General features: G+C 37.3%; 1 protein-coding gene and 2 pseudogenes across 1 annotated transcript; all 3 read right to left on the bottom strand.

The window, feature by feature from the left end:
- LOC18787642 (E3 ubiquitin-protein ligase RFWD3) lies at window positions 259–7,140 on the bottom strand. The gene is made up of 13 exons (XM_020558350.1): window positions 6,785–7,140; window positions 5,894–5,972; window positions 5,736–5,825; window positions 5,607–5,651; window positions 4,065–4,145; window positions 3,702–3,801; window positions 3,139–3,200; window positions 2,729–2,839; window positions 2,462–2,598; window positions 2,336–2,375; window positions 1,849–1,911; window positions 1,378–1,571; window positions 259–1,144 (listed from the first exon to the last, which is right to left on the bottom strand). Exons 1-13 carry the CDS (start codon window positions 7,039–7,041, stop codon window positions 709–711), a joined length of 1,695 nt encoding a protein of 564 aa, XP_020413939.1. The 5' UTR covers window positions 7,042–7,140; the 3' UTR covers window positions 259–708.
- Window positions 7,885–9,034, bottom strand: LOC109947439 (annotated as a pseudogene).
- LOC18784734 lies at window positions 9,752–11,399 on the bottom strand (annotated as a pseudogene).

Raw genomic sequence — 13,773 nt, 5'->3', positions numbered from 1 at the left:
GGTATTTTAAATGTTATATAAAATTCACTTTTAAAAAAAAAGTCACCACCACTTCTTCTCAATGCATAACATTGTTTAAAGTTTAGATAAATAAATAAAAAACCCCCCCTTTTTTTTTCTTTTCTTTTAGAGTGCTTCCATTTTTATTTTTGGGTGCACGTGCTTCTATTCGTATTCTTAATTTTGTTTATCTCAACACCACAAGTTTTCTTTTTCTTGATGGTGAGCTCGACAAGTTTGGTGTAGTGGAAGCTTTCATGAGGAACAAAAGAGTTATTTCATTTACAGAACAAACGAGTTATTTCATTTTTTATATATTTTCATGAATGAGAAGCCGTGGATTTCTACTCGGGAAATCTGCTGTAGAACATAACATATCACCAGACCAAAAGCCATCACCAGAGAAGAGCATATCACTACCAGTTCTGGGCCCAAAAAAAGACGGGACGTTTAACTTAGAGCTTAACTCTTATTGGCCTCCTCAAATTTCCACATGGACGATACATCTTTGCTTATGATTATGAGAACCACTGCTGACTGGTAAATCTTAAGCTCAGATGATGCTTGGTAGTGAACTACTGATGGAGGACTGTGATGGGTGAATCCTTGCATTTGCGGATCTCTTTTTTTTTTTGCTGGAAATTTTTTTTGCCTCTCGATTTCAGAAAATATTTTAGCACCACTATTTACAATAAAAATGCACCTCTATCAGACCTCTCCTGAAAAAAGTTGCAACTTGTCTTCACTCACGCAACCAAGTAAACCTTTTCCCTGAGAACGTGCATACTTCACATCAAGGATAGGATGTTGATGAGGTTCAAAATTCTGGCTCATTTTTAGACTTGGCAATTCCCGCAGCTTCAGTCCACGGGTCACTTCGTCACCATACGCAAACAATGGGTAGCAGTTCGGTATGTCTACCATGGCAGACTTTGTCAGATGAAAGTCACTTAAATGAACTGGCACAGATCCAATCTTATGATAAAAGCAACCAGCTACCCTCTTGATAAGAACTTGAGAACCCCCCGTCTCACTGGATGTCTCGGTTTTAGGACGATATGAAGCAACAATGTCATCAGTTGAGGGACTGTAAGCTACTGATACACAAGCACCTTGATCCTCTGATCCAGGGACCAGAAAGGGCCTTCAAGAGATGTTTAGATACAAGTTAGTTAGAATGTCAACCAGTTCATTACATGTTGTCTTTAAGCATTGCTGTTTCTATTACTAGAAAGTGAACATGCTACCATATATGGAGCATTTTGTTATTTTATTTTAGCTTTTTCAACTTTTTAACAGTGAGAAGTTCAGCCTTTTTAGAAGAGCTGACACAACATATTATAACCAAATGGAACATAACAAGTTCATGAGACTAACCTTTCACTAGGACTACCAATGTTCCACACGCAAGGGCCACTGGAAGAAGCAGTAAGCAATTTCTGAGTTCTGTGACTGAAAGCACGGTTTTGCCGAAGGGAGTGTATAGTATGAATTGGCCGGGGGGTCGGCCCAACGAAAGAGTGCAGAGGAGTCTGGCTATGACGCATATCAAACATTAAAAGCATACCATTCTGCCAAATTATGAATGAGATGATCAGCATTCCAACAATAAGCTAATATTTATCAAATTATAATAGCTTGATGCTGAATAGTTAAAATGAATAACACATTGAAGGCCAAAATCATCGTATCAACCAGAAATGGACACAGAAAGGGGTGAACAGATACGGATCTGCTACTACAACATTTAAAATGACACTATGCAGTATCATATCATGTATGTATAACCCACTTCATAAACAGACCCAAATGATTATAAGCATATAACTAATAGTTAAGGATCAAAACCTGTAAACCAGCATATATATGATGTGGACTGTTGAGATCCCATGAGCACGACCATGCTTGGCCCTGGATATACCATGTTTATTCAGAAAATAGTAGACAAAATAGGAAAACAAATGGTAATGGTAGTACAACAAATAGTAGTCCATATAAAATTAATTAATGTGGCTCCATAACTTGGAACCATGAGTACTTCTGCTTTATTACGGCAAGTATAAAATATTATAAGACAATATACGCAAGCAATAATACCACATGACTATGAACTTTTAGAAGTCCCAATTCAGGGATCCAATGTTCTGTTAGATCCCTGTAATCTGCCATGGGGACACTGATTCGATCAGATACCACTTATTCCAAAATTTTAAAAACAAAAAAAATTGGATGTGCTGCAGTTAAGGAAGTCCGGACACACACACGTCGCACACTAGCAGAAAAACAACATTTCTTCTCTAGACTTGCAATATAGAGAATAAAGGAAACATTGTACCGGTAAGTCATAATTCATGGCAAAATTGTTGCTTCCCATGCTGAAACAAAAAAACGAAACAAGTAAATTCCAACAACAAATTGCACTTAAAGAATCACATTGGCCAAAAGGATAAAATAGGCGAACCTAAGAATTGATAATTTCTTTCCCAATGAAGCTAAAAGGGTGAGTCTACCACATGGGGATATACGTAGGTCCTTAATGGCTTTTGTACCTGGAGGAAGCTGTATATCTTCATTTTCTAAAGGATTGATCAAGTTGACCTGCGGCAACAGAAATCTTAAACCGATTATGCATACAAGGTCTGGAAAAGTAATAAACTCAAACACATGTATATGATGGTGCAAGCTATTTTTTTCCTCTTTTTTTTCTGGGGCTCAAAAGGAACATTACTTTCTTCAGCATGTGTGTGCCACCCATTCCTGATATCCTTCGAGCAAGGACCAAAATTTGATAAGAAGCATCCATATCAAAAAGCCTTGCACCATCTACTGCCAACTCATGCTGTCAATGTTAAATCTATTGCGATTAAACAAATGACATGTAACTAACAGAAGAGAACAATTCAAATGACAAAACCAAGAATCAGCCTCCTAGACTTTTACTCATGGTAAAGGTGAAGGTGTGACAAGCCTGAAAAGCCAACTATTTCATTTGGAGGTTTAAGAAGTGTCCATCGATAAATAATATACATCATATGAATTCAAAATTTTAAAATAAAGTCATGGATCACAAGCTTAAGATATCAAACTAGATCAAATTTAAATGTAATAAAGTTGGAGAAAGAATAAGAATAGATGCACCTGTAATTGAAATTTCCAGTGAAGAATTCCCTGCCTGCCAAAATTATGGGCAAAGTAGTGATCTGCATTATGACACAACACCTATTAAAAAAATCCACTAAATCATTATACACATACTTTAAAATGAGAAACAATCAATGTTTGTGCCATGTTGGACCATGATGAGGTGGCTCACAATGCAAGAAAGATTTTTAGACACCAAAAATCATTTGAAAATAAATAAAGAGGTGCAGAAATTCAAATTATGAAGCACAAAATAAAAACATGATTGTACTAAGGTGATGCACATGCATAACAATTTGAAATACTTAAAAGAATGATAATCTGCTTTCCCTTAGCCTTCTATCCTGTGTAATACTTGGACACCATTGTATTGGGAATCTGAAAGATGATTTGCACTATGTGTACTATATATAACCTCTTAGGATCACAAAACAGGCGCTAGCTGTAGTATGCGCAATCTTGGGACCAAAAAAACAAAAAGGCGCTATTTAAGTCTATTAGAAACAACCAACCAACTGAACAGAAATTTGCAAGGTAAAGTTCTCAAAGAGAAATATTACCCCATTGTGCTCCCTGTCCCTGATTACCCTTAGCAGACGTAAAACTAAAGGGCTCCATCCCTGTCTCTCCTAAAGGTGCATCATCTCCACAGCAAGGCTTCTACAAAACCAAAATGGGGTCATAAGTGCAAAAGCAGTGAGCAAAGGAGGGATTTAGGCTATCTGAACAGCAAACTCAGATAAAATGAACAGAATAGTAAATGCTTAATTTAAAACTGTTAAACACACCAAAAACTTTGTTGTTCCGTGACTTGACTGATCACAGAGAATGAAAGCCCAACACCATAAGAAAGAGGAAATTAAGATGATATATCTCTTGAAGGAAAATTTAGTTTAAGAAATAACAATATGAACAGATTATACCTCCCTGAGGTTGGATAATTCCTTGATTAAATTTTGTTGTACACTGAACAAATCATCTTGTATATCAAGTAAAGAAGCTCTCTGCACATGATAGGAAACGGCATCAAAGCATTCTCAAGCTGATATGAATGACAAACCAAACCTAGGAAAACAGACACCAATGTTATATAATACTTGATTTTCAAACATCACAAGAATCTTATGATAAGGATTAATATACTCACTCATACACATGTAGCAACCAGAGGAGAAAAAAGGGTGAGGGCACGTGTGCCTGTGTGTTACACACGTGCAAACTTTAAAAAGGTGCAAAGAAAATTCGGTTGTCCATTACTGGTCAGAGGATCAAAAAGTTAGGATTATCACAAACACTGACCCCATTAAAGTGCTGACCTGAGAGGGAAGAAGCAGCTGTAGTCTCAATCTTTAACATTTTTGCATGCAGCTGACGCTCTAAGGAACTAAACTAGAAGCCTAAAATTTCTCTTTGTAGTGGACTTTATAAAAGAATGTGATTTATGGAGGCGATGATGGGATTGTGCACCCTAGGGTTCAGGGGTTAGTATTTGTCGGCTAGGCTGGCCTATAGCCCAGGCTGCTAGGAAAAAACTCATAAGCAAATTTTTCAGCCTATCTCAACCCTCATATCCAAACCCTCTACAAGGCCCTGCCTACCCCCTAAAGACCCAACCTGCCCCAACTTAGACTACTGGCTCTGCCACTTCTAAGGTTCTTGGTGATGGGATTGAAATAGTTGTTAAGACCTTGTTGAATAATAGGTACTTTAACAATAAAAGGACTTTAAATTTTACAGCATGTTTTGTGGTTTTGGTTATGAATGACTTTAGAAGAACTTGCTCTTTAGTGGCTGTCCTGGTAAGAGACCATAAATTTTGCAAGTTGATAAATATAATGATGCACTAGTAGAAAATATAACAATAATATTATGACTGGAGGCAGATCTTAAGATGCTTATGTTGTCAGATTGTCAATATGAACCATTGATTAGGTTGATTCTTGCCTGAATTACAGTCCATCTTCACATTTTGGCAACATTAGACTGGAAAGAGAACATTACCCTATAACTGGAAGCAGCATGCATGCAATGCGATGGAAGTTACAATAAGAAGAGAAAAAGTAGTGAATGAGAGAGAGAGAGAGAGAGAGAGAGAGTGGTGGGTGAAAAGTGTGGTTTAATAGATGTACTGATCTTCTTTTTTAAAGTTGAAGGGAACATTGATCAATTTCAAAGTTTAGGAAGACATTGGAACTCCAGTCAAAATTTAGGGGAGATATTTCATATTTCCCTTTTCATTAAACATATAGATGCTCAACCCTTTCTTCCGCATTATAACAAGGCTGAGGGCCATATACGTAACCAAAAGCCTGACCATAAAGACAGAGAATGATAGATCATGTGCAAGAACAATAATAAATGAGTGATAAGAACTAGATAGAAAAATACAACCAAATTTTAGTTGTTATTGCAACTAAGAAACTAAACAATATGCAGCTTGCTAATCTGAAAATTGGTAGTCTTACTTCAGTCTTGAGAGACACGACTTCAGCATCAAGTGATTTAACTTTCTGCAGAGGTAGAGTTCTTATTCAAAACAATATCCATCATTAATATTTGAAACTTGTTAACATGAGATAATACATGATTATCACCTTTTGTAGACTTTCATCAAGCACAACTACTGGTGATGCATAAAGCTTTATTATGTCCTTCAACTTGTACTTTGTATTGCATTGTGGACACTACAAAAGAAAATTATGGGTGAAATGAATGTAGACAAATGATAAATAAAAAAAGGAGCAGAAAGAACCTTTGCAGACGTTCCACCACACTGCTGAATCCATTTACTAATGCAAGACATGCCATATACATGACCACAAGGAAGACAGCTGCAAACCACAGCCATACAACTTCCATAATTGAGCAAAATATACAATAGGAGAGGCAACATTCCACAAGAAAATGAGCATTAACCATATTTAAAATCGCAAGTGGAATGTCAACTAATGTATCAGAATAAAAGCCAAATGACATAGAGAATGAGCTTAGCCAATGTGATATGCAAATGATATGATACGTAGAAACACCTGGTGGAATAAGAATGGTGAGAAAAGAAAAATTACTAATTTAGAGATAGGACCGCATAGAACCGTTAGGATTCCCAAATTGAGTTCTTCTCTGCTTCTGAGATGGTCGTGGGTTTATAGGTTAATTTGAGAAAAAGACTTAGGGTGGGTGACCGTGGCAAGGTGATAATTTTTCAAATTTTCGGGTTGCAATATTTTCTTTTTCCTTGCATATTTCTGAATCTCCTCCATTGATTCTTAAGTTTTAGAATGATCTTATTTGCAGGTTTCAAGTAAACTATTAGACTGAAAGAGCAAATTTTCTCTAAAGGAGGCACAGTTCTACCAATTATTGGAGGAAAACAGCTTCTACAAGAAAACCACAAAATTTACAATGACATTAAAAATAACACAATCGCTTCTCCCAATGTAATCAACAATCCGTTTCGAAAGAACACAACTTTACTGATTAAAAAAAGAGAACAAACTTCCAAAATTATCAAACAATTGGGAGAGTGTACTATTATAAGAACAACAACAAAAAGAAAAGTTCAACAGACGTGAAAACAAAAACCAGCAAATTTTCAATGAAAATCAAAACTTTTCCATGGAACCCAAAAGATGGTATCTCTAACCTGACTTGATGATCGCCTTGGGACGACCACGACTCCATACAAATAGGGCAAAAGAACCCCTCCGAATTGCTCACACTGAAAACCCTCTTCCTTGTACCTTCTTCCCCTTCGTCCCTCTTATTCGAAGACTGAGAAGGCAGGATTTCTTGGCGCTCAGGCATTGGAGTTCGACCATCGGTTTGCTGTTGTTCTTCTTGTTCTTCTTCACCATCGATGAGCATTGCCACGACACTATCTGAAGGCTCAGAAATCGACATTGTGAGCTCGTCTCTCTCTAAGCTCTGGCGTTTGGGAAGTAAAGTCGTCAGTCATGCAAAGGAAAAAGAAGAAACAGCGTTTTGTTTTGTTTTCCTTTGTTTTGTTTTTTTTTAATCGTTTACTTGAGATTGAGAAACTGGTGCCGCCAAAATCTGCTTGGGTCACCCAAACCCAAAGCATAAATTCTGGCCCAGTCAGTTTTCTTCTGAAGTTCAATCCTACCTGGCTTCATTTTCAAAGCCCAAATTTCATTGGGCCGAAACAATACAAGCCCAAATATGTGTTTCTTCTCGAGTCTCCTAGTAGGATCGTCTTTGAGACACCTACCAAATTTTTTAAGAAAAATACTTGACTCATTCCAAGGAAGGAGCCAGCACAAATCAATTGGCAATGGGTGAGAAGGTCCAAAATCTTTCAAGCAAGCAACTGAGATACCGTAATAAGGGGTTATAGCGGGGATATTCTCAGTATATCTTGTTCGTAAAAGCTTTTATCTGCAAATGTGGGATACTCTCAACATATCCATACTATCTTATTTTGTATAGGATGAAATAAACATATCCAATTATGTACCTATACACAAGCCTAAGTAAAGATATGTATAAAACACATTATACATGTATGGTTTATTTGATAAGTTGGTTGCACATATATATTCTAAGAGTAATGCTAGACTTACCATATTTTTCATACCACATTGTGTACCACCTCTTTAATAGAAATGGAGCCCATCAATACAATGGGGTCCACCTCTATTAGAGAGGTGGTACACAATGTGGTATGAAAAATATGATAAGCTTAGCATTTTTCATATTCTAATGAGAAAGTTGGGGTGGTGGCCAACGGGTCCATAGCTCAGTGGGAGCATTTGCTTACAGATTAGTTCTTCCCCTTCCCCTTTCAAACTTTGACAGAGGAAAAAAAAGTTAGGGTGGTGTGGTGTGGAATGAGAAAATGTTGAGGGGTAGACTAATAAAATTGGAATAACATTAGGGAGGGAATTGAAATATTGATAGGTATAGAGTATAGAAACACCCCAAAATCATAATTAGCTCAAAGCTTGGCATTGGCAAATACAGGCAAGTTGGATCTTTGAGGGAGCTTTAATTCTTCATCACCATCCAACCTAGAGAAGCATTGGTCAACCATATGATCCGTGATGAGCTCCAAACTAGAAGGCTTCCACTCTGGTTTCTTATCCTTGTCCCACAAGATAGCTCTGCAACCTTCTCTGAAGTCCTTGCTGATTTGCCCTCGCAGAACATGACAAGTTATTCTGTACTCTCGCGGACAAGGATTCATCAATTGCCTGCACCCTTCCTTCTCTAATGGATCTCAAACAAATCATCAAGCTCATCGGCGAAGCCTTGTTTAGCGAACGAATCGTCGAAGCTAACCATCTGCTCTGTTTGTATCTGTTGTAGTAGCCTCCATCTCAAGGGCACTTAAGATTTGTTCAACTGTTGGTCTGGAAAAGCACTTGGCAATGACATCCATTTTGTGAAAAGCACTTTTCTCATTCAGAGCCGGTTGCTGCAGCAAGTATTCGTCTATAATTGCTGAGATAGAAGCAAGATCACGGCTAGATGAAGTAGCTGAAGCTGCTCTGGAAATTAGAGCTTTTTCCAATAGAGGCAATTTGGCTGAGGGAACAAAGTTAGTTGCTAGACCACAAGCAAGCATCTCAGCACCATCCAACCTTGGACCCAATGGCGGAACTATGAATTTTTTAACGGGTGGGCTAGCTAAAAATTTTGACAAAAACAAAAGTATACATTAAATCATATAAATCATGCAATTCATAACTACATTGACTAATTTCCAATAAGAATTAACATAAAACATATATATATATATATATTAGATGCAATAAAAAAAATATTATTAAAATGAATATATGTTTAACAACATAATTAAAAGTGTACCTATTGAAGTTGTGCCCTGAGATCCTTGAGAGAATTGAAATATTTTGTTATTGTCATATGAATCCATCTTGTTGCTAATCTTGAAATAGTTTGTGACTTTTTCGTTTCATCTTATTCGTAAAACTAATGAATTTCATTGAGAAAATCTTTCTCTTATAGAGACAAATCAATGAAAATATTAAAATTGGAGATTTAGGTATAAGAATTTTACCTATGAGACTTTCGTAACAAAGAACACAAAAAGCAACATGTATTTTTTGGGAACCGCTGCTAGGCTAAGTTTCACATGTATATTTTTTATTTTGACATATTTTATTATAATCGAGGATACTTCATTATGTGGGACCAATTAGGATATTATGATTTTTTTTTTCTTTATGTGGGACTTCAAACTTGCAATCTTCTTTACGTGAGAAACTGCCAAGAAGTCACAAGATGATAGCCTCAATCAATGAACTATCTAGGTTTAATATTTTCTTTTCCAAAAAGCTAACTGGGCTATAGCCCAATGTATCCCACAAGTAGTTCCACCCGTGCTTGCACAATAAAACCCAAATACTCTCTGAAAAATCCAGGAAGTCTTGACAAGAAATAAGAGGCACCCACATAAGGAAACAATCCCAGAGCATTTTCTGGCATTGCAAAGATCGAATTCTCCGTTGCTACACGGAATTTGCCATGTACTAAAATACCAACCCCACCTCCCATGGCAATCCCATTCAGAATTGAAACCTGTTTGAAAAATATATATAAATAACAAAAGATGGTATTGAAAATGCTAGAATTTTAGGAGGTGTATTTTTTTTATTTATTAAACAAGATATGTATAAAACACATTGCATATGTATTTTATTGATAAGTTGGTTGCACATATATAGTCCATTGAGAAAGTTGGGGTGGTGGCCATCGGGTCCATAGCTCAATGGTAAGAACATTTGCTTGTATATTACTGATCTTATATTTGATAGGTATAGGTAGAAACACCCCAAAATCACAATTAGCTCAAAGCTTGGCATTGGGAAATACGTTCAAGTTGCATCTTCGAGGGAGCTTTAATTCTTCATCACCATCCAACCTAGAGAAGTAGTGGTCAACCATATGCTCAGTGATGAGCTCCAAACTAGAAGGCTTCCACTTTGGTTTCTTGTCCTTGTCCCACAAGATAGCTCTGCAACCTTCTCTGAAGTCCTTGCTTATTTGCCCTCTCATAACAGGACAATCTATTCTGTACTCGCGGATAAGGCATTCGGCAATTGCCTGCACCCTTCCTTCTCTAATGGATCGCAAACAAATCTTCAAGCTCATCGGCGACGCCTTGTTCAGCGATCGAACTGTTGAAGCTAGCCATTCATCACCTGCCTTGTTTGCATCTGTTGTAGTAATCTCCTTCTCAAGGGCACTTAAGATATCTTCAACTGTTGGTCTGGAAAAGCACTTGTCAATGACATCCATTTTGTGTAAAGCACTTTTCTCGTTCAGAGCTGGTTGCTGCAAGGAGTATTCGTCTATAATTGCTGAAATAAAAGCAAGACCACAGCTTGATGAAGTAGCTGAAGCTGCTCTGGAAATTAGAGCTTTTTCCAAAAGGGACAATTTGGCTGAGGGGACAAGGTGAGTTGCCAGACCACAAGCAAGCATTTCAGCACCATCCAACCTTGCACCTGTGAGACCCAAATACTCTCCAAAAAATCCGGGAAGTCTTGACAAGAAATAAGAGGAGCCCACGTCAGGAAACAATCCCAGAGAATTTTCTGGCATTGCAAAGTTCGAATTCTCTGTTGCTACACGGAATTTGCCATTTACTGAAATACCAACCCCACCTCCCATGACAATCCCATTCAGAATTGAAACCTGTTTCAAAAAAATATAAATATAAATAACAAAAGATGGTAGTGAAAGAAATTGTACGAAAACTTCGAGCCTAACAAAAGAAAGTACGATAAAACTAATTATACGAAATCTCGATTGGGCAGATGTGACGTATGCCATACAGTACACTAATTCACCAGTTGAGATGATACAAATATCAGCAAAAGTATCCCAAAAAAAATATTAAACCTAGATTTTGAAGACATTATGGAAATTAATTTCAGACTTGCCTGGGGTTTGCTGCATGTTGCTACCAAGTAGGTTAAGGTGAGCAGCTTCTCACCAAGTTTTTCACCAAATTTCAGATTTCCTTCAAGAAAACGACGATATGAACGGTGGCTACATCACCGCCAGCACAAAATGCTCTTCCTTTACCCTTGAGAATGATCAACTTGGCATTGGCATCGTCCTCATAGGCCAAGAAAAGTTGTGACAGCCGAGAGAGCATTTCAAGGGAAAGGGCGTTCAGCTGGCGAGGCCTGTTTAGGGTCAATATCCTCACAAACAAAGTCTCCTGTATCAGAACCTGGTCATCAAGTTGGAAAGAAGCCATGGAAAATGATTAATTGATGTATAGAAATTAAATCGATAAGTGCAACGAAAGTTTGAAACCTATTTATACCATTTCAACTTACAATAGAAACAACAGAAAAATATTTTACCGTTTCATTTTGGCATGATTTTTTTTTAAACATTGACAATTAAAATGATGCAAATATTATGACAGAATTTGAGAATTCGGCCCAAAATTAATTGACAGTACAGATATTGTTGAATGATTGAAAATGTAAACTTGTACAACTTGCTTTTTTTTTGTGTGACAGAATTTAAGAATTCGGCCCAAAATTAATTGACAGTAGATGTGGTGTGGGTTGGGGAGGAACTACTACTAGGCTGGGCCAGCATCAATGCATAAATTGACACTTGGCAGAAAAAAAATTGTTCACACACTTGCCTGCCTTTGTGTTCCGTTCGTAAATAAGCAGCATAGGCAGAGAACAGACGGGAAGAAAAGAAAAAAATAGCAGAACGTGGTTAAATTGTGCTTTAAACTTGAAGGACAATTTAAACGGGGTTTGGTCATCAGAAGACAGAACTATTTGTTTTTTTTTTCTTACAATGGAGTATGGGAGACTAATGAACAGCTTAACTTAAGATTGAGATATTCTACATACACATCAAACTGTAATTTGTTTGTTTTTTTTCGTACGAAGGAAAAAGGTTTACAATGGACCAGGGGAGACTAATGAAGAGCTTAACTTAAGATTGAAATGTTCTACACACACGTCAAACTGTAATTTGTTTGCTTTTTTCATACGAAAGAAAAAGACTTACAATGGACCACTAATGAAGAGCCGAACTTGGGATTGGACTAATCCTCCTCCACATTTAGGCAAGGACGGTCCCAAGAAGGGACTAATTGGGGCTATAACCTAGGTGAGTTGTTATTTTATTATTCAAAAATTTAATTTAGCCCTTTCAAGCCTACTAATGATAATTACGTCATCGCTCATCTAATAATACACTTAAAGAAAAGAAGATAAGATAAACTAATAAATTGATGAATTCTCTTTGACTATTCCTGGACATTCTTATGTAGGACATCTCTGTAAAGTTCTCTCTAATACTCAATTCTTAGGGGTCGTTTTAAATTAATACTCAACCTTAACAATCTTGCACGTAGAAACCCAACTTTAGGAAAAACATAGATATTAAAAGCCACACAATCCCTTCTCCCAATGTAATCAACAATCTGTTTCTATAGAACGCAACTTTACTGAATTAAAAATAAATAAACAAACTCTCCAAAATGATCAAACAATTGGGACAGTGCATTATTATAAGAACAACAACCAAAAAGGGAACTTCAACAAACGTAAAAACAAAAACCAACAAATTTTCTGCAAAAACCCCAAGATGCTACCTAACTTGATGATCGCCTTGGGACGACCATAACTCCGTACAAATAGGGAAAAATAACCCCTTTGAAATTGCTCACGCTGAAAACCCTCTTTCTTGTACCCGCTTCTCTTTCGTCCCTCTTATTCAAAGATTGAGAAGGCAAGATTTCTAGGCGCTTAGTGTGAGAATGTGAAGGTAAAAAGTCCCACGCTGGAAAGTTGAGAAACCTAGTAAGGGCTTATAAGGAGTTGAGTTACTCCCCCAATAGCCAATTGGTTTTGGGGTAGAATCTCAACTTCCTTCATGTTATCAAAGAGGTTGCCCACGTGTGAAAGCTCAACGGCCACACGTGACAGAACCCGATCCAAATTCCGCTTTGGAATCCGAGTCAGACCCTGTGCGTATCCGACACCTGACAAATGTCGGCACAATCCAATTTACTATTTTGCCCCTCGTGATATTTTAATCGTATTTTCTTCGTTAAAATTCCGATTCGAGTCCACTTCGTGTCATCGTGCTCTACGCAACGGCGTATGTGGAATTGTCAAATTCCTTTTCGGTCAAAAAGTCAACTTTGAGTTCATAATTTAGTCAAAGGGCAAAATTGTCTTTTCGCATAATAAATTACTAATTAAATATGAATTTTAGGTTTGGGTCATTACAACACGTGCTCCACATCACCCAAAATGTGTTGTCCACGTGTTAGGCTTGAAAATTCGCCACACATGCGGGGGCGTGTGAGAAGGTGAAGATAAAAAGTCTCATATTTGAAAGTTAAGAAACCTAGCAACAGCTTATAAGAAGTCGGATTACTCCCTCTATTACCAATTGGTTTCGGAGTGGAACCTCAACTTCCTTCACTTAGGCATTGGAGTTCGACCATTGGTTTGCTGTTGTTCTTCTTGTTCTTCTTCACAATCGATGAGCATTGCCATGACACATTGACACTATCAGAAGGCTCAAAAGTAGACATTGTGAGCTTGTCTCTAAGCTCCGGCGGTTGGGAAGAAACATCGTTTTGTTTTGTTTTTATTT

The sequence above is a fragment of the Prunus persica genome, chromosome G2 (genome assembly GCF_000346465.2).
Source record: "Prunus persica cultivar Lovell chromosome G2, Prunus_persica_NCBIv2, whole genome shotgun sequence".
Classification (NCBI taxonomy): domain Eukaryota; kingdom Viridiplantae; phylum Streptophyta; class Magnoliopsida; order Rosales; family Rosaceae; genus Prunus; species Prunus persica.
The sequence above is the reverse complement of the archived record's forward strand: the minus strand, read 5'-3'. Positions and strand labels throughout refer to the sequence as shown.

Coding starts and splice junctions, on each gene's coding strand:
- LOC18787642 (XM_020558350.1), bottom strand. CDS start 7,041: ATGTCGATTTCTGAGCCTTCAGATAGTGTCGTGGCAATGCTCATCGAT. Junction 1,912..2,335: donor CCATGAATTATGACTTACCG/GTACAATGTTTC, acceptor TGGTATATCCAG/GGCCAAGCATGGTCGTGCTC. Junction 1,145..1,377: donor ATTGGTAGTCCTAGTGAAAG/GTTAGTCTCATG, acceptor CATCTCTTGAAG/GCCCTTTCTGGTCCCTGGAT.